This window comes from Globicephala melas, chromosome 2, assembly GCF_963455315.2.
Source record: "Globicephala melas chromosome 2, mGloMel1.2, whole genome shotgun sequence".
In the NCBI taxonomy this organism is placed as follows: Eukaryota; Metazoa; Chordata; class Mammalia; order Artiodactyla; family Delphinidae; genus Globicephala; species Globicephala melas.
In genome coordinates, this window is record NC_083315.2 from 128,006,827 (window position 1) to 128,028,596 (window position 21,770).

Below are 21,770 nucleotides of genomic sequence, written 5' to 3' on the forward strand. Positions count from 1 at the left end.
TCTCATTTCTTTTTCTTCTCCCAGGACAGGATGAACAGTTAATGCTAGTGTTTGTAGATGACCACACCCCGTGTTACCCATTTTCTTTATTTTTGAAACTGCTATCTGGCCAAATGCTTGGTACTGTGAACTACACTAGTAGCTGTAGTAAGTGAACTACACTCCATATAGGCAGGATTTTGTTTTGTTCATTGCTGTATTTCTAGTGCTTAGAACAGAACCTGGCATGTAGTAACTATGTGTTGAATAAAGGATTAAAGGATTGAATCAATAAATGTAAATACAGGTCTTTCTCTCCATTTTGTGTATTAAGATATAGGGCTGAGGAAAGTTCCTGTCTACCTCTGCATTTAGACTTTCCCTTGGAATTCTTCTTCTTGGATTTTATATATCTGAAAAACCAGGTTGGGCAATTTCCACCTTCCCACTCCCGCCACAGTTTGTCTCAATCTCAGATTCCAGAGAAGTTATAAAACTTTCCTAGAAAGTAGTCCTTCTTGTATGTCTCTTCAGTGGATGCACAAATAATTTCTAAGCACTGAGGCCACACCTGCCACCAGCAGGAAAAAAGGATCAGGCTAACTAGTGGTCCTGAATTCAAGAGTCCAGATTCTAATTCAAAACACAACCTTTTGGGGTCTGGCTATAGCCATAAGGTTGTTTTTGAGGCTGTCATAGCTGTTGCAAACAGGAAAGCTAAAGTTATACTTATTATCCCCCAATTTTTTACCAATATAAAATTTCTTTTTATTTAAATAGGAATATTTCCTCTCTGGGGAAAAAAAAATCTATAAAATTTCAATTTAAATTGAACCTCATTAGAAATGCTTTAGGTCCATGAGAGTCACTGCTAGCAAATATACATTTTTTAAATTGTAGACAAACATATGACTCAAAAGAACTTTGGAAAAAAACAATGTAGAATACAGAATTCATATTTTTGAAATGATATGGGAAAGAGTGACTCCTAAATTCTTCTAAACATTTATAATAGAATTTGCTTTTATTAGACAACAAAAGTTAACAAGTTAATAGCAATAGAGGAATGTAAAATTGGAGTTAAAGTTGAATATGAGGTGGGTGGGTAGAGATGACCTGGGAGGCTCACTTGTTCTTTGAGCTGATTCACTTTCTCCTGAAGAAGCCTTTTCACCAGTTTCAATTTTTGTTCAACTTCCATCATTCGTTCCTCCATGACAGTTACCAGGTGTTCCTGGTTTCCCTGAAGGAAAGAAAAAAATTTGTATTATCATTTGAAAATCATGCCACACAAAAGCACTAATAGTTAATTTTCCCCATAAAATGCCTAGAGAAAGGACAGCAAATGTTTGCCTTTGAACAGGAAGGGTGGATTTCTGATGAAATGGGAGCTCTGAACACTGCATGGGTTGCACATGTTAGAAAAGTAACCCTATTAGAGAAAGAATCAAAGACAAAAGAAGAATCTTACCTGTGTTACCATCTTCCCCTGAGATAAAGCAAAATTCTTAAAACCCATAATTTAAGATCTGTGTGTACTTATTATAGTAAAATAGGTATCCAAAGTAAATTAAAAGATGGTTCTCAACCTTTCATCTGTGATTTGGGTCTTTGCAATACTGTGGGCATCTCAACAACAAAATAATCAAAAACTGAGTTTATTTAGGATCACCTAACATTTCCAATTAGCTTGCAATATGTGTCTGTTTTTCCTTTGAAATGGCTGATTACTGTGAGGGTGTTAGTGTTTCTAATAGCCTCTTTCTGCTAGTTATTCTGGTTATTGGTTTCCTAATTTGACCTGTCAATGTGAAGCACATATCTGAATTGGAGGATGGGTTTATCATTAGAACAGATTTAAAACTGAAAATCTCCCCATAAAAAAACTCCTAGACAAAACAATAGGGCAGAAAAAGGACCCTGGCTTCTCCTTCTCTCCTCATACAACAGTGATGGATTAAGGAGTGTGTGGGTTTTGGAGCGCAGAGTGACCTGGAACAAGATTTAGAGTGCAACTGATGGCCCTTTCTCCCAGTCCACCAAAATGTTCACGTAAAGAATTTCAGGGCTTCCCTGGTAGCGCACTGGTTGCGAGTCCGCCTGCTGATGCAGGGGACACGGGTTCGTGCCCCAGTCCGGGAAGATCCCACATGCCGCAGAGCGGCTGGGCCCGTGAGCCATGGCCGCTGAGCCTGCGCGTCTGGAGCCTGTGCTCCGCAACGGGAGAGGCCGCAGCAGTGAGAGGCCCGCGTACCAAAAAAAAAAAAAAAAAAGAATTTCAGATTTTAAAAGGTTCTTCAAATGTTTAAGCAAGACTCAGGTATTAATGGCTGATGGCATAACCTGTCCTTAAAAATATTCCCGGGGCTTCCCTGGTGGCGCAGTGGTTGAGAGTCCGCCTGCCGATGCAGGGGACACGGGTTCGCGCCCCAGTCCGGGAAGATCCCACATGCCATGGAGCGGCTGGGCCCGTGAGCCATGGCCACTGAGCCTGTGCGTCCAGAGCCAGTGCTCCGCAATGGGAGAGGCCACAACAGTGAGAGGCCCGCGTACCGCAAAAAAAAAAAAAAAAATAAAATAAAATAAAAAAATATTCCCAAAAAAGGTGGTGTCCTTTAAAAAGCACAAAAAGAATGACCAAATGTGAGTGGAAAGCCAACATGTGTTTGGATATTAAATAATAACATTTATTCAAGCATAAAAGAAACAACTAAGCCATAAGACTAATTTGAAGAGAAAAATTGTAGTAGGCAAAAGAGTAATGCAAAATTTCAAGAAACCAGGTCTTAAGAACATCTAAAATCCTATATTTTAAAAGTTATAATGGCTTTTTAAAGTTCAAACATAAATGGAAAATGCCAGATTTCCACTTGCCTTAAAAGAAAAAAAAAAAGCTAAGCAAACCAAAAAAAACCCCAGATAATTAATTCAAAGAACACGGGGCATGGCAAAAGAGTGGGGAAAGAGGAAAAACAAAAGCAGTCATATATTTAAAATTTATTTTATTTCATCAAAAATTTCCTTTTTCCTGTCAAAAAAGTATTATACATCTTATATAAAACAGTATAAATAACCCTGATTTTCTTCAAATTTCACATATAAAAGTAGTACCTTTTGTTAAAAATAGTTACAACATATGGAATGAGAAAATATATAGAATACATCCTTTCAAGAATCTCAAGTCCACACTCTTTAAATCGTATAAATAATTACGTGTAACAAGCTGAAATTTGTGAATTTGATTCACAAAATCTGTCATTTCTACATAAATAGGAAACATAATACTGCAAAGGCTTAACAACAACAATAATAATAATAAACTTAAAAGAGCACTTGATTCCAAAACATTTCTCAGCTTATGTCTCTGTTTGTGTGGTGTGTGTGGGTGTGTGCATTTGAGTATCTGCCATGGTAAGAAATGCCAGCAATAACAGCCCAGTGTTCACAGGTGCCCAATCCTTCTGTAGGAATCTGCATGCACTGCTCGCTGCTCCGGTAGCAAGGCCTAGAGAAAGAAGGCAAGTGGTACACTTCACCCTGATGTCAAGATTATGTTTTTTGGGGGAGTCTAAATTCACACATTTATAATGCAAACAATTTTTAAAAGCAAACATCAATACTACATATGCAAGCAAAGCAACACAAGGCAGAAGAAATCACATCACTCCACACACACAGACAACGTGCAGATTCTAATAGCTTTCTATATTCTTAAAATTAGTGTCAGCTTAGTTACCAGAAACAGGAGAGCCTGCCATGGCATTCTAGTGAGAGCAATAAGCAGTCCACCCTGCCATCTGGAGAAATTCTTTCTTTCTTTCTTTTTTTTTAAGTACAAAAGTCTTAAATTTTGTCTATCTAATCCTCAAATAATTGAAGTAAAAGGATTAAACACTGGTGGGTGGGTTGGGAAGAGCATGTTTTGAAAATAGTGTATATGAAAGAGCAATGAGTAGGATCTTAGTCTAATCATTTGGTTTTAAATGTCCATTAAAAACTGAGGTCACTCAGTTTTTAATGAAGAGTTGAAGCATCTGTCCAACACCCACCATCACAATTTTAATTCTGGAATTAAATTTTAGTATTTGGAAATTGAGTGTAGGAAGCTTCCAAAAACATGGATTTTAAGCCTCTGTTAGAAAGAATAGATGACAGAAGTACATCATGCAAAAGCACAGATATATACTAGTAGGAGAAGAAAACCAGGTTGTTACAATGTATAATTATGGTGCTAATGTGACTTTGCAAAGCCAGGGTGAGGGGATTACAGAAAGAGAGGTGGGAAATTCCTTGTCAAACGTCAACTGAAAAGTAAGGTATTTGAAAACAGAAGAAGAGCATCCAAACTAGAAAAAACTAATTTAGAATTCTACAAACTAAGGAGTAGTTTTAATTTTATTCCTAATTCTGAATAAATGGGCAAGACCAAAGAGTCAAGAGACTTCTGAAAGAGGAGAATCATGAATGAAGCACTAAAGAGAAATAACTATTTGAAAACCTAGGTAATATAAGATTGTGTCTGGTAGTGAGCTGGGATAATGCTAATTCAAAGGGAAGAGGAAGAAGATCTTTATTTTCTTAAAAATGGAGTTTTTCAAACTAGATCATTAAAAAAATAAGTTAAATGAACTATGTCAACTAAAAAAGTCACTGATGACACATTTTACTTTATTAGTTGAGAAAAGTGCCCATTTGTGAATTCCATGGAACTCAGCAGGCTATACTCCTCTGGTACAAGAAAACCCAGAATGCTTTGTTAGTAATACATATCCTAGAGTTGCACTTGAATTCTGTAATATCTTTGGCATTAGACAAGAATGTTAGGTCAATTGTGCAATATGCTCAAGTGATCCTGAGACTTCATCATCGATTACAAATGTGCAAAGGAGACCCAGAACACTTAATTACCTAGCTTAGAAGCTGAGAGCTCAAAAGCAGCACTGCAAAAAACCAAAACCAAAACAGCACTGCAGTTCTGTGGATTTGTAATTCAGGTAAGGTGTAACTGCCTGACAAAAGATTTAGGTTCTTCATCCCCACATGTGAACTGGTATAACTTTCAAATAAGCAGGTAAAATTAAATTAGGTGATCTGAGTTTACTATTAGAAAAAGATCCTCATACCTGTGGTGTGTTGATTCCAGAAGTCCTGTTTTCAAGTTCCTTCTGCAGGCACTGGTTTATCCTTTCTGGCTGTAGCAGCTGATATTGAAGCTGCAGAAATTGCTCCCTGGGAACCATTGGACAGGCTTGCTGCTGGAGCAGCTGCAGATCCCAAGCATGAGGGGATGGGCTAAGCATCACAGTGGACCTCAGGTGCTGCATCTAGAGGATAAGGGCAAAGCCCTGGTCAGCTGCAGTGCCTTCAATCAGAGAGTTGCCCTTGAAAGTGGCAAGCAGAGAGTAATGAAGTCTATGAATTCATTAATGGCCTCTCAGACTCACTGGTAACTTGAAAGCAGGCAGCACATGATCCTGAGTAAGAATAAAGAATCAATCATTTTGCTTAGGAGATAATACATTTAATGCATAAGCAGGCCTTAAAAGTTTTAGACTTAAACTGTACTTCCTCATTCTTAAGTGACTATAAGACATGAGGTACATGATGTACATATGTCTGAATTCTCCTTTTTTCTTCTTACACTAGAACATTTAATTATCCCTCTTTTTTTTTTTTAAAAAAAAATGGTTGGAATAGGCAAAGGGGAGAATGAGATTATGCTTTAGAGTTTTGCCACTTACCACTCATAAAGATTCTTAAGAGTGAATGTTCAATGACTACATTTTTTCCAAGTTAGCAATTTGTTTTCAAGATTCTCATCTTGCATCTCAAATTATTTTAACCTATCTTAGTTTATCAGACAGGCAATTCCGGGGCATAAGGTGATACCCCAGAACATCTGGGAATTGAAGTACATGGAATGAAAGTATTTATTCAAGACAATGAGGAAATGGTATGTGTATCGCAAGCCAGTCAAAGTTGGGGCGAGGGAAAGGAGAAGGCACTGCATTTGGCTATTGAAGCATGCCACTTCACATCTGTCAACACATTCAGCAGACACAGAGCTCAATGGAAGACATGCAACAAATATGACCAAGTACTAAGCTCAAGAAGAAGCACCCCCAGGCATGTGAGAAGGGAAAAAGGCCCTCTAAGACACATCTATAATTAAATGTTATCATGAAACTTCAGAGCCACTATCCATTTCCTTAAATCTAAATTTCTGAGGTGGGGTGTTACCCATTTTGAAATATTTCTAGTTATAGATTTAGAAAACCCACCACTTTATTTTTAAGAATAAAGAATATGGAGAATTATGATCCCCTGATTTTATATCAGTGGGATGATTTTCTTCACACACGTCTTCAAATACTAAGGAAAATCCTGATGTAAATGTAAACAGATATATTCCAAAATTAAAGCAAAATGAAAATGAATATTGGCTCTTACCTTAAGTATTTATTAACTGTCATAGTGGCAGAAATGATTACATGAACAAGGAGTTTAATGAGATGTCTCCATGCCATGAAATTCATTGAAAGAATGTTCTACCTTCACACACTATCTCAGGCAGAGAACTGCACCCTTCTCTGCTAGTTCCAACCACAGAGTTCTAGGTACAGGTTAGCCACAGATAAAACAAAAACAAAAGAGAATTAAGGAGTTATACAAAGAGGAAGAAAATATGAGTTATAAAGAGAAAGAACAGTATAAATTGTGTATATTATATACCTGACCACATGTGCTCTAGTCAGTAGGAACTTAGAACCAACATTTACATTTCTCCGTATATAAATTTTACAGATATTAAAATGTCTCACAGCTCTAATTCTGCAGCCGCTTCCTCATCTATTGCAATTTGGTTGGTTTACGAGCTTGCTACCTTTACCTCCACCCATCCCAATATAATAATTCAGAAGATTTCAAGTCCACTATGGAATGGACCTGATGTTAAACACCTTGCCATGTGGAGATGCAGAATATAAACTATAAAACATTTTTGTTGTTCCAGTGTCTGAACTGTTGGCTAAGAGGTACACAACAGACTTTAAGAATTGCTAATAGTCTATAACCCTGTTTTTGAGTGATCAAAATGAATTGCTTATAGAACCCTGCTTCATACAGTTGGAAAAAACCCTGGAGTGGGAGGCAGATTCTTCCATATTCTTGTCTAGTGATTTGGGATCTTTAATTACCCTGGGGTAGGGCTATGTATTATGTTACATCAGTGACTTTCAAACTGGCATATAGGGATGAGGAGAAACCCCTTCCCCCAAGGGGGTGCATACATCAGATTGAATCACCTAGAAAGCTTTCCCTAAATTTCTTGATCCCAAAGATTCTGATGTAGGAACATCTCCCTGCCTACTTACTGCCTCTCCCCCAAACCCGATGAGAATCAATGCCAGAGTGAGAGGCATGTACCTATCCCTCAGGTCAGGTGGGCACAAAAAATGGTGTGAAAACCACTGTTCATCCTCAAATTTGGCCTAATCTATAGATATCATAACATAAATAAAAATCCAATTTACAGGTCTGGTGGGAAGGTGGAATGGAGTGTTACAGGCGAATGGTTAGTGTTCCTGTCTGGGGTGATGAAAAAGTTTTGGAAGCAGTGGTGATGGTTGTAGAACATTGTGAAAGTAATTAATGCCACCGAATGCCACTTAACAAAATTTGTCATTTTAACCATTTATATCTATCTATCTATATGCTTAGCACAATTTTTAAAATAATGTAATATACCCAAACCACTGAATTAGACACTTTAAATGGATGAATTGTGTAGTGTGTGAGTTACATTTAATAAAGCTGCTGAAGAATCGAATTTATATGTCTGGACAGAATTCATAGCTCGGTCTTATTTCTAATGAAACTTTAATTAGAACAGTGTATGAGATGTTCTTTTCAGTGTTCCAATTAAAAATTCATGCTTTTTCTTTTTCCAGCTCCAGGGCCAGGAACACTCAATTTCCCTCATCCATTAGCAAATATTTACTACTAGATCAGGGAGAAGAGTAATGAGGGGAAATTGCTTATGATGATTAATCATGTAAAGTAGGATTGGGAGAGAAGGGGGCTTCTGAGGCCAGAGAGAATGGTGGGAGAAGAACTGGCCTGTTGACAGAGCATTTGGAGAGAATCTGACAGTGATTAAGTATACCCTTGTTACTTTTCAATCAGGTACCAGACATGTCACGCTTAGCTTCAGATATCTTATTCATTAGAGTATATAATTATTTCATCAGAAAAGCATATCTACATCTAAACACAGCCTGCAGCCCACGGTTTTAAACACATTTATTATACGCTGTCAGAGAAATAAAAAATGGTTTGGATTTCACTCTTTATAGTTTCACTAATCTCCCTATTAGTGGATAAATCAGAGAACATAAAATTGACAGAAACCTTAGCGGTCATTTAAATGTCAATGTGATATGTTTGCCCATATTTCGTATATAAAAACCGAGCATCAAACTTACCTTTGCATGTATCCAGCTTCATGAAAGAAAATATTTACATATCTCTCTTCCTTCCTATAATTCTGGCTTAAAAATATTTGTATACATAGTACTTTTTAAGAGCACAGAAAGACATTTTCTACCCAGGCCTCTATACCTTATATAAATTTTACAGGTCATTAAATGTTGGATTAATTAATATTTTCATTACCCAAAGCAAAGTATCTCAATGAAATTTTTACTTATTAAGGAGGATTTTACATAAGTTGTTTTACATCCTATAATTGTGCTTGGTATTCAGAAAGCAATCTATTAGACTGGAAACTCAATGTCCAAGCTGACAGGTTTTACAAATCCACTTTTATATTTATCAGATGTACCTCTCCCAAGGCAGTGCTGAGTTACAAATATAGTAATGAACAACAGCAGCCCTTGAAAATTAAACCTCTAAATGCTAATGCTCTTAAATTCCCTGCATACATTTCCCAACTGAACAGGTTGTTACAGAGCAATCACATCTATAAAACACTACACTGTGGGATGTATCAGGAAACTGTTAAAACCACAGCAATGGCGAGAGAGCTCTGAGCCTCTTGGTCAGTACTGAACAGAGTCCCTGCCACTTGAATTTGTTGAGGTACAGGTCCTTGCATTTTAAGATAGTCAACATTATTCCTCCCTCTGTGAAGCAGTATATATTCCTATGGCTGTATAATTAGCAAAAATATCTATCAAACTTGGTAAGACAGACCAAAGAATCCAGCTTGGCAATGTACTTAGATTTTCACTGTTTTCATAATAGGAATTTAATGCTATGCTAGTCTCTCTCAACAAATGGCTCATTCATGGATTAAAATATTCTTCATAGCTAAGGCCATTTGCTTAAAAACTTACCTCCATTAGCTGCTCATCCAGTTTTACTTGTTTCTTTTTCAGGCCTTCATTTTCCAAATGAATTGTTTCTAATTCTCGTTCAAGGGAATTCATCTGACTAACCTGTTAAAAAACAAAAAACTCCCTTAAAACCAAAAACAAAACACTTGAGTTGCTCTACTTTATTTTGACGAATTTACGCTAGTCACAAATCTCAACTCTTGGAAGAAAACTGAGTTCATTCATCAAGGGAAAACAACAAACAATATAATTCAGTGTACTGATTATATTTAGGTAGTCTAGTTTTAATCACCACTCCTCACATAGAACAGATTCCAAAGGCAGGTAGCTTTCAAACTTCAATGCCACTCACTGTAAGAAGCACATTTTCTCTTGCAACCCGGTACAAACACCCACACCCACGTGTGTGTGTGTGTGTGTGTGTGTATGAATATATATACGTAATCAGTTATAAGTATATATCACTAAGAGAAAAATTTCATGAAATTATCCTTACCATGGGCCATGCACTCTGATATTTTCTAGTATAATTTAATAACTTAAAATGCTGCTATTTAACTAGATTGATTTCATGATCCTCTACTATGGATCTGCAGTAGGGAAAAACATGTCTTAAGGCAAAGTTTAAAGGTTTAGAACTGAGAATACATAAAACCTGATTTAACTCCTTTCTCAATTTTAAAGAAGAAATTTGAAGATTTTATGAGTATCCTTTTTTGGAATTCTCTTTATTACAGAATCTTACGAGAATCTAATGAGCTAGAGCACACTGGGACTCAGAATATTGCTAAGTAGAAAACATATGACACTATTCTAGAGTGCTGATTTTTGTTTCTATCAAAAAGAACTGAGGAGGGGGCTTCCCTGGTGGCGCAGTGGTTGAGAGTCCGCCTGCCGATGCAGGGGACACGGGTTCGTGCCCCGGTCCGGGAAGATCCCACATGCCGTGGAGCGGCTGGGCCCGTGAGCCATGGCCGCTGAGCCTGCGTGTCCTGGAGCCTGTGCTCCGCAACGGGAGAGGCCACAACAGTGAGAGGCCCTCGTACCGCAAAAAAAAACAACAACTGAGGAGGGTAGCAAGAATTGTTAAATGGAATTAAGTGTAATCTTTCTAAGTACATTTAAATTCACTGTTATTTTAAAACCTATCATTAGACTTTTCCTTTGGTAAGCAGCTAGATGAAACCCAATGTCTTTCTGAAAAGTTTACTTGAATGTACCTAAACTTAAATGACATTTCAGCTTTAGAGCACAACCAGTCTCCTTACTACCAATGGTCGTAACTTTCACAAACTTAAAAAAATTTTTTTGAAATATTTATAACAAAAGGAAATGACTGTTCATCATTCTTTCCAGATTTTTAAACAAACCATAATTTTCAGAAGAGGAAGGTAATACAGGCATACCTTGTTTTATTGCACTTCGCTTTTATTGTGCTTCACAGATACGGAGTTTTTTACAAATTGAAGGTCTGTGGTAACCCTGTGTCGAGCAAGTCTATTGGTGCCATTTTTCCAATAGCATTTGCTCACTTTGTGTCTCTGTCACATTTTCATAATTCTCACAATATTTCAAACTTTTTTATTATTATATTTGTTATGGTCATCTGTGATTAGTGATCTTCAATGTTACTACTACAACTTGCTGAAGACGATGGTTATTAGCATTTTTAGCAATAAATATTCTTAAATTAAAATATGTACATTGTTTTTTTAGACATAATGCTATTGCACACTTAACAGACTACAGTATAGTGGAAACAATTTTATAGGCACTGGGAAACCAAAAAATTTGTGTGACTCACTTTATTGTGGTGGTCTGGAACTGAACCCAGAATATCTCCAAGGTGTGCCTGTAGTGAAAACTCTGAGTTTAGTTTAGAAAAAGAAAGGAAAACAAGTAACAACAAGAACTCCCACGCTAACACTGGCCTAGAACTCTAACTTCATGGAACCAAGAATAGAAAACAAACTGAGTCATGCTACAGAGGTTTAACCACGTAGTAGCCAGCCTCCAAGAGGGTACCCCGTGATCCCTGTCTTCTGGTATTCAAACCCTTGCCTTGTCCCCTCCCCACTACACCAGGATTAGTCTGTGTGACCAATAGAATACAGCAGAAATGATTGTGTGTGACTTCTGGGATTAGCAAATAAAACATACTACAGCCTCCATCTTGGTCTTTTGGGGCCTCTCTCTCTTGGATCATTCATTGCCACAGCCTGAGAAAAGGCCAGGTGGTGAGGAGCTGAGCCTCTGGCGATCAGCTAGCAAAGAACAGAAGCCTCCTCCTAACGGTTATATGAATACATCTGGAACGGATTCTCTAGTACCAGTGAAGCCTTCAGATAAATGCAGTCTCAGCTGATATCTGGACTGCAGTCTCAGGAAAGACCCTAAGCCAAAACCACTCAGCTAAGTTGCTTCCAAATCCCTGACCCACAGAAACTGAGACAATAAATGTTTGTTGTTTTAATTTATTACACAGCAATAGTTAACTAATACAGACCATATTAAGATGTTCCTAATATTCAGGCTTATAGAAGCTTATGATACTAATGAAGATAATTAACCATCTTCTTTATAAAAACTTAAATTGCTCCTTTCTAGCGGTCACTCAATCAAAAAGAACTATGATACTGTTTTGACAAGATTACAAAAGCATAGATATAAGGAAGAACCAAAATATGCCATTGTAATCATTTCCTGGAAGCATGCAGGGGAAGAAACATACACTTAGGGATGCATCATAGTCAGAACACAGCCACTTGGTATTAACTCTCAAAAACTCACCTTCCTATTAGCAGGAGATCGTTCCTTTTGAAACTGTTCACACTCTCTCTTTAAGCTCAACTTTTCCTGCTCTGTGGGCTTCACAGTACCTGATGAGTTTAGATGTTTTGGGAGCTTAGGAGGAAGAAGGTTGGATTCCAGTTGACGGACCTAACAAGAACCAGTATAAGAGGAAGAAATGCTAATATAACCACCCAGCCAGGAAAAACAAAAAGCGAACATAAGGAAAGTTTGTATTCAGTGCTTGGGTTTTGTTGTATTAAGAAAACTTTTTCCAGTCAAGTCTGCCAATTCTTGAAGCTTATTACATTTTTGGATTTCAAAAGATCCTTTCTAGGTAAATCTATTTTTAGTCTGATGCAACACTGAGGATCAGAGAAGGACAAAGGGACTCCTGGCTCAGCCAAACAACTGGGAGTCAATAGTGTGACGTGGCTGCCAAAAAAACATAGTCTGTAGGCACCTCTGCTCTGACATGAGCATAACTTTTAGGAGTGAAGGGGGTGACAGTCCCATTGACTTTGTATTGGACTGTTCACACCTGAAACAATGCATTTACATCAACTAAGTTCCACGAGGACAGCAACCATGTTTAGTCTGTTCAACACTGCAACTTCAGTGATAGCAGAGTTTCTGGCACATGGTAGGTGTTCTAAATGAATATCTGTGACTCCTAAGAGAGTTCCTCCTCAAAAGAGGTATTTAAGCATAGGTTAAACATAGTTGGTCAACTGCTTAGCAGAGGTAAAGGATTTAAACATCAGCTTAGTGATGAAAAAGATGATCTTTAAAGACCATTCTAGCCTTGAAATGCTGTCTTTTAAAAGGGGCACCTTTTCTCTTACAAGAAGTTAGACCCACAAGAACTGAGTTTAGTTTTGCCATTTTTATACTACCAGTCTTGGCGGCTAGCCTATTTGAATGAGGAATATATGGTTAACATAATTTCCATTCATAAGATCACAGATTTTAATATAGAACTGCTTATACAAAATGAAAAATATTATATAAACACAGCATGATAAAATTATATTGCAAGTAAATGATAAATTATACATTCTTAAAATAAGTCTGCCACACCAGAATACTCAAATCCATACCCTAGAATCACTGTATCAAAGAATCATTTACAAACATATGCCACCATGTACAACTTTTCAAGTTACCTTCTCCCGGGAGTGTATGAGTTCCGCTTTGGTGTTCTGTACCACAGTTTGGAGTCTCTCATTCTCTTGCCAAAGCAGCTGTTGTTCCTCATTCATCAGGTGATCCAACTTGTCCCAGGACAGGCTTTGCTGTTGGTTATGGAATCCTGATGGATGGGTGCCTATTTCTGGGGCCCAGTTCTTAAGAGAGAATTGTAGAGTTAAGCCTTAAAAACAAGCTGATTTCTTTTTTGAGCATCTAATGAGAGTGAGCACATGTATATCTAGATATAAGTAAAACAATATTCTTGAATGCTGATTTTTAAAAAAAAAGGTTTGGAAACTCTCTGTTTAAAATGATCTTTGGCAAAATAGTCCCGTCAAATCTAATAGCAAAGATGATTGTAGGGCAAGTCCCAGTTCCATATAGGACCCAAGCGCATAGAGACTGGGGACCTTAAAAATTACCTCATTCTTATGCTTTGAACCCAAATAACTATTCTTTTGGTTAACAGAGAACACAGAGAACTCTGAAACGCACTGCTAACTTGAAAGATTTCCCTTGCTAAACTCTACTTTCATTTTCACATATGCAATCATATCCTTTTTTAGAATCCAAAGCACGTATCATCCACATAATTGAGGCCTGAACTCAGGAATATGCTTTAAGCTACCACGGTGATTTTTTTGGATCCTGAAAAATGCTTTAAAAAAATTTTTTTAAAGGTAAAAAAAGGGTTAGGGTTAGGGTTTTTTCTTTTTCACGTTTTGCCTTTTAAGCCAAAACATGAAAAGGAAAAAAAAAAAAAGGTACAATCTCATTTTGAAAAAATGTTCAGCCCAGAAGTAATTTTGTAAAAATGGAAGCAACTGTTATGTTTTTTTAAAAAAACACTATTTAAAAAAAAGTATCACCAAGAGATAAAGTAGCTGAATTTAGTGCCTACTTTTATGGTAGGACAAAGTCTTAACATCTACCCAAGACTGACATACATACATTGTTCTTAATTTATTTGCACATAGGTGAAACAGCATTGTGATATATTAAAACGAGACTTACTTTCTACAACATCAAAATGTTTTTATTACTACAAAACAACTCAGCCATGGTCTTCTGACTTGCACAATTACCTTGTCACTATAGTTCCATTTATGTGAGGTTCAGAAACAAGCATCCCTAACCTATGGTGGTTCCCTTGAGGTTATCAACTGAAGGGGACACAAGAGAGCCTCCTGGGTGCTGGAAATGTTCTTTATTTTGAGCTAGGTGGTGGTTACACAAAGACAAACATACATATATATTTTACCTATAACTGTGTATATTTACATATACATACATATATGTGTATAAAAACAATCAAGTTATAGAGTTAAAATTTATGCACTTTACTGTATAAAGTTAGATCTCAATAAAGAAGAAAAGAAATTACCTCGTCACCAGCATTCTGAAGTTGCTTGTGTAGAGACATCACTTCTTGTTTTAAAGCCTCCTTTTCCTGCTGAGTCACTCGTAGATCAGATTTAATTCGGGACATTTGCAGGTTTACATTCTGCAGGGTGTCTTCTAAATTCTGAACCTGCATCATGAGAACAGTCATACACTGCGACAAATCCTCATGGTCTCACCTATAGCATGTCCATGTATGAATGAGCTAAGACAAGAGAACTCCAAGGTCCCTTCTGCTTCTACTTACTATATCCAGGTCTTTTCAGTTGCTCAGTGCAAATCTAGGATATTATGTATCTTTACAGGATGTTAAGTTATATTTAGGACAATAATGAACTACACCTAGAGCAAGGTATTGCTGGTATAGTCATCTGGTATATTACCAAGTGATATCTTACAGAACCAAGGAATACCAACAGGCATCACGACAGATGATTTTACTGAACTTTGTAGAAATTACATTTTAGACTGTGATGTTGGTTTGTAAAGGACCTCTTAGATGAAAATAAAAACATACTTTGTAGAACCCTACTCCATGCTAACAGCTCATATATATTTCAATTTTAAAAAATTTAAATTGGTAAACAGAATGTTAATAGAGAGCTTTAACTATAATAGGGCATGAACCTGCCTTAGAAATCCTAATTCTAAATTAGAAATAAGCAGTCATTTTTACACACTATTCTCAAGCTTTCATAAATAAATAATCTCATAATGATGAGATAATCTTATGATTATTTCATAATAATGAACTTTGGGAGAAACACTGTTCAAATTATTTTACTATACTGTAAGGTGTCAAATATTAGTTAAATTGAATCATTCTGAGCCCTCTTAGACCACATCCACCTGGAACATTCTTTCCACTTGGAGTTCTGTTGGGAGATATAGGAAAATATTAACTGTGCAGATGAAATAAGAATTGTCCACATACCTTTTCCTGTGAAGCCACTAGCTGTGATTTTAAGCTTTCGCTCTGGTGTTCCCAAGACTTCTGTTCTTGCTTCATAGTAGCAATTCTGTGCTCTAAAAGACTTGATTTTGCCAACTGATTCAGGAAAAGAAAAGAGGTAACAGCATTTCTACAAACATGTCTAGCTTCATTTCACATGCCTTCACTTATACTGAAAAGATCAAGTACCATTTCTCTACAAAGGGGATCAAGACAAGGTAAAAGAGAGACATTTCCTTGACTCCCTTTGTACCTTTAATTTTGAGGAGTCTCTTCTCTTTGGGGATTTCAATTTTTCCTTCTCATTGCCTCATGTTTTTGGGTGAGACGTGGTGGGCTGGAAGGCAATTAGAAATCCCAAGAGTGTGCCATAATAGGAAAATATGGAATGCCTATTAAGGCAGGTGGCACAAAGGCAGTGTTTTTGGATTTGCTAGGGAAAATACAGTAGAAAAAAAAAGTGTCTATGTAATGGATTTCAGATTATTAAATACATAATATTTATATTATTTATATTATATATAAGTAGAATAGTGATGTATTTAAATAATATATATTAAGTAGCATAGTTACTTATTAAAATAAGACAAACTTTATATTACCGTACTTAGTATTTATTAAACAACTAATCTAGACTCCTGTTAAAATCATGGCTTCAGCAATCTACAGATTTAATGTGATCCCTATCAAATGACATTTTTCACAGAACGGGAACAAATAATCCTAAAATTTATATAGAACCACAAAAGACCCAAAATTGCCAAAGCAACCTTGAGAAAAATGAACAAAGCTAGAGGCATAACCCTTCCAGACTTCAGACAATACTACAAAGCTACAGTAATGAAAACAGTATGGTAATGGCACAAAAACAGACATATGGATCAATGTAACAGAATAGAGAGTCCAGAAATAAACCCACACACCTACAGTCATTTAATCTTGGACAAAGGAGGCAAGAATATATAATGGAGAAAAAAGAGTGTTTCAATAAGCAGCATTGGGAAAGCTGGACAGCTACATGTAAAACAATGAAGTTAGAATACTCCCTCACACCATACACAAAAATAAACTCAGAATGGCTTAAAGACGTATATATAAGACATGACACCATAAAACTCCTAGAAGAGAAAATAGGCAAAACATTCTCTGAAATAAATTGTAGCAATATTTTCTTAGGTCAGTCTCCCAAGGCAAAAGAAATAAAAGCAAAAATAAACAAATGGGACCTAATTAAACTTAAAAGCTTTTGCACAGCAAGGGAAACCATCAACAAAACAAAAGGACAACTTTAAGACTGGGAGAAAACATGCAGAAACGATGTGACCAACAGGGGATTAATTTTCAAAATATACAAACAACTCATACAACTAAATATCAAAACAAAACAAAAAAACAAAAACACTAAACAACCAAATCAAAAAATGGGCAGAAAACCTCAACAAACATTTCTTCAAAGAAGACATACAGATGGCCAACAGGCACATGAAAAGATGCTCAATATTGTTAGTAATTAGAGAAATGCAAGTCAAAACTACAGTGAGGGATTACCTCATACCAGTCAGAATGGCCATCATCAAAAAGTCTACAAATAATAAATGCTGGAGAGGGTGTGGAGAAAAGGGAACCCTCCTTCACTGTGGTGAGAATGTAAATTGGTGCAGACACTATGGAGAACAGTATGGAGCTTCCTTAAAAAACTAAAAATAGAGTTACCATATGATCCTGCAATCCCACTTCTGGGCATATATCCAGAAAAGACAAAAACTCTAATTAAAAAAGATATATGCACCCCAATGTTAATAGCAGCACTATTTACAACAGCCAAGACATGGAAGGAACGTAAGTGTTCCTTCCTACAATGGAATATTACTCAGCCATAAAAAAGAATGAAATAATGTGGACCTAGAGGTTATCATACTAAGAGAAGTCAGTTAGAGAAAGACAAATATTACATGATATCACTTATATCTGGAATGTAACAAATGGTACAAATGAACTATTTACAAAACAGAAACAGACTCACAGACATAGAAAACACACTTATGGTTACCAAAAGAGGAGGAGGAGGGAGGGATAAATTAGGAGTATGCGATTAACAGATGTACACTACCATATCTAAAATAAACAACAAGGATTGACTGTATAGCACAGGAAATTATATTCCATATCTTGTAATAATCTATAATGGAAAAGAATGGGAAAAAAGCAGTACATACACACGCATACACGTATAACCGAATCACTGCTATGCACCTGAAACTAACACAATATTGTAAATCAACTATACTTCAATAAAAGAAAAAAAATCATGGCTTCAGGAGCTCTAAGGTCACAAAATGCTGTTCTAGGCGACTTTTAGGCTAACATGTAGCCCCCCACGTGCCACTGGTGTTAGAGAAATGCTCATTATGGTACACACTGTCCAATGATGGTAAAAAAGTCTTATTTTTACTACCTTATCAACACAGCTATTTAATTCTTCACTTAGAGCTTCCTTTTCTTTCAGCAGTTTTTCATTGTGGCTTAGAATACTAGAAATTTTTTGCTGGAAGTCAGAGAGATTGGGACATCTGTGCAGCTGTAAGAGATAAACAAGCCCACCCATCACGTCTCATGGTTGTATTTAAAAAGATGTATTTATAAACAGGACATTTTCATGGCTGCTGCTGTTTCCCTATCTGTAGATATTTCCCAGGACATATAAACTCTAGGGGACTATAATTAACTTTAACAAAATGTTCCCTGCTGGCTTCTCTCTATTCTTCAACTGACTGCTGAAATGTCTGCTTGGACAAAATCAACCAGACATTAAGTAATGGTCCTAGCTTTCTGTTTTACCTTCAGGATAAAATAAATAACATACTTCCATTCTGTCATGAATTTAACTTGTATACATATAGCACAAAACATTTTCCCCATGTTTTTTAACTAGAAAAAAATCTTTTTCAATCAAGACTATGGAATTGGCATCAACCAAGTACAATGTATCAACCAACAAAAGGGGAAGTTTTTTTTTTTTTAATATTTATTTATTTATTTGGCTGTGCCGGGTCTTAGCTGCGGCATGTAGGATCTAGTTCCCTGACCAGGGATCGAACCCGGGCCCCCTGCATTGGGAGCACGAAGTCTTTCATCGCTGGACCACCAGGGAAGTCCCAAGGGCAAGTTTAAAGATAAATCAAGCAGTGTTTTTCAGCACGTTCTGCATACCCTTCCCTTTGGAAGATGCCTAAATTGACTTGCTAAGAAAAAGGTTGCTGGTATGTACACACTGGCTTCGTCCTCTGCACTTTATGGCATCAAGACAAACGGAAAACTTTTTGTTCCTTTTCATCATCAGCCTTAGCACTACTGACATTTTGGGGCAGGTAATTCCTTGCTGTGGGAGACTGTCCTATGCACTGTAGGGTGGTTAGCAGCATCTCTGGTGTTACCTATTAGATTCCAGTAGCACAGCCTGCCTCCCCATACACTGGGTGTGAAACCCCAAAATGTCCCCAGACATTGCTAAACGTCTTGGGGTGGGGGAGCAATTTCCACCTCCCCACAACCACTGCTTTAAGGAGACTGATTGTTTCTTACACTTCTTAACCCTTCCCATAGTTCATATGTTTTCAATTTCCCTCTACTTCACTTGGCTTTCAATTTTCAGTTATTTATTGTCATTATGATTTTACGGCCATCTTTCAACTTTTTACCTAAAGTTCTTTTACATTTAGCTTTAGGAATAGTATGACAAAATGGACTTTAAGGATTGAATCTTGTCTTCAACTGGCAACAAATCCAGCATAATTTACAAATCTAAACAAGTCAGAAGGATGAAGGAAAGTGTAAAGAACCTGGGCATTGGTTAACAAAGGCCTTTTTTCCTTTGCTCACTACCCCATCCCCAGACCCTCACAAAGCCTGGTACCATTTTGGGTGTCTACAGACTGGTATGTGACTACTGCTGATGCTATTCGTGTTTCTTTTCAATGCAACAGATAATACAAATAAAAATGTTTTGTGAACAAGAAATTATTATGTCATACAGAGCAGCACAGGCTTTCTAGGTCCAAGCTGTGTGGAAGCAACAATGGGCTGACACCACCTTAACCCTTGTGATCCAAGAGTCCAGGTGCCTTGAACAACTGCCCACCAAAAGCAAAAGGGCTCACTGTTTTTCCATCTCACTATTTACATCAATGCTTCAAAAAAAAATGCAATAAAAATGTGCCAAATGATGTCCTCATCGTACTATTTTACTCCCAACTCGGCTCCTTTTCTTCTGATCCCTAGCTTGGCAAAATCACAAAGCATACATTTCCCATGCTATGGATTTGGAATCCACCATTATCATCTGAAAGGTTGAACAACAGACAGAAAATGATAAAGGAGAAAAGTATGCCCAAGTTAATTAGGATGAATTTAGTAATAACAGCTCTGGAATACTTATATACCACAGAAGAGCCTTTTAACTTCTGGAATGTTTATATGGACAGACAGCTTCTGCTATGGCAGAACAGATAAACTTTGCATAGCAGCATCTGGCTTGAAAAGGTTCTTATAAAGCACCTATCGGGTACCAGTACTGTATTAAGCACTGTAAGAGATACAAATTCCCTGAGAGTCTTATAATCCTATTAGGAAATCAAGAATTACAGGTGTCAATTAGGAATCAACATGAACATAACACACTCAGTGGTACAGACTCAGCATTCAGAGAAGGACACCTTTATGCTCATAGGCTGAATAGGTATAAGAATTTTATAATCTAAGGATATCATAATATTAAAGTAATCCTTTGGTGAAGCAAATAAATAAAATGGAAAAACTAAATTCTCCTAGTGTAAATCAGGATTGCTCAAACTGAGGGATTCATGTGCTCATTGAAAAATTCAGAATAAAGAATAAAATTGGACAACGTTCAGAATATATTAAGGTGAACCCTCTTTTATACTTAAAATTAGGTCTTTGTTTGAAACTTTGAAATGTGCTTCTTAAAGCCAAATTCATAGGTGAGACTGCATCCCTGATAATGTTCTAGAATCTACTCTCCTGCCCAAGATAGATGCCTCAAACTCACTATGAGAAAAAGGGATGATGAGGGACCAGCTTCACCTGTGTCTCACAAATCTGGGTGAATAGTTATTAAAGTTATGAGTAAGAAAGTCACCATCTTTTTAGACAAATTTATATTATTTAACACCTGGCCGGGAGAAGGTAGAGCAACAAATTTCCTTTTTTTTTTTTTCTGCTGTACGCGGGCCTCTCACTGCTGTGGCCTCTCCCGTTGCGGAGTACACGCCGTGCAGGCTCAGCGGCCATGGCTCACGGGCCCAGCCGCTCTGCGGCATGTGGGATCTTCCCGGACCGGGGCATGAACCCGTGTCCCCTGCATCAGCAGGCGGACTCTCAACCACTGCGCCACCAGGGAAGCCCAAATTTCTTAAACTGAAGTGGTTATGGTTCATTTATAGTAACAGAATGTCAGTCTACAACATGTAAGTTACATAACTAGAACAACATTTAGAGAATTAGCAATAGGAGCCCTTATAAATAGACTTGTACTGCAAGCCCTCAACTTTACTAAGTAATAAGCTAGTTAACAGGACTCAGTAAAAAGGACATTTGGTGGCTAGAAAAGTCAGACCATCAGGTGCATATTATTCTATGAGCCCCCCCATACCTCCTGTCCCCACCTAAGCAACACACGATCTTACTTGTTTCATTTTCTCCAGTTCATCTTTGAGAAGGAGGTTTTCCTGTTCCACAATATGAATTTGTAGTTTAACTTCAGAAAGTTCTGCCTCCAGAGAAGACACTAAAGTAGAAGACTAAGAAAAAATTTTAAAAGTCATATAATACACATATTCATTTAGCCTGGGGAAACTTAGTAAGTTCACAAAAGGCAGCATTAAGGAAACACTAGTACAAATTCAGTGACACACTGTTTAATATCATTTGTCCTTATACTCAATGGAACTAACCAAAACTATCTTTTAATAGACTTTCCACTAAAATGGCATGAACATGATTTCTAAGTTTTTGAAGATTTCTTCACTGTAAAGTTACTATCTTTCTCTGGGGGGAGATGCTTTGAGACCATGCAAATAGTGTGT

The 21,770-nt window shown here is 37.0% G+C and overlaps 1 protein-coding gene across 16 annotated transcripts in view; it reads right to left on the reverse strand.

Annotated features, from left to right (window-relative positions):
* NIN (ninein) overlaps positions 1-21,770 on the reverse strand; it is a 104,871-nt gene that overhangs the window by 4,904 nt on the left and 78,197 nt on the right. For 5 of the 16 annotated variants that reach the window (XR_009563133.1, XM_060294807.2, XM_060294802.2 and 2 more), the window contains 10 exons: positions 21,372-21,485; positions 18,125-18,247; positions 15,652-15,765; positions 14,701-14,847; positions 13,292-13,471; positions 12,126-12,275; positions 11,140-11,187; positions 9,336-9,437; positions 5,103-5,303; positions 1,109-1,222 (listed from right to left, as the gene is read on the reverse strand). Coding sequence is in view for 15 of the 16 variants with exons in the window: in XM_060294807.2 (XP_060150790.1) it covers positions 1,109-1,222; positions 5,103-5,303; positions 9,336-9,437; positions 11,140-11,187; positions 12,126-12,275; positions 13,292-13,471; positions 14,701-14,847; positions 15,652-15,765; positions 18,125-18,247; positions 21,372-21,485 (1,293 nt within the window). In the remaining variant the exon portion in view is untranslated. Of the gene's footprint in view, positions 1-1,108; positions 1,223-2,325; positions 3,485-5,102; positions 5,304-6,531; positions 6,593-9,335; positions 9,438-11,139; positions 11,188-12,125; positions 12,276-13,291; positions 13,472-14,700; positions 14,848-15,649; positions 15,766-18,124; positions 18,248-21,371; positions 21,486-21,770 lie in introns of those variants that run through there. The other 11 variants (XM_030854944.2, XM_060294797.1, XM_030854950.3 and 8 more) reach the window with 8 other exon arrangements.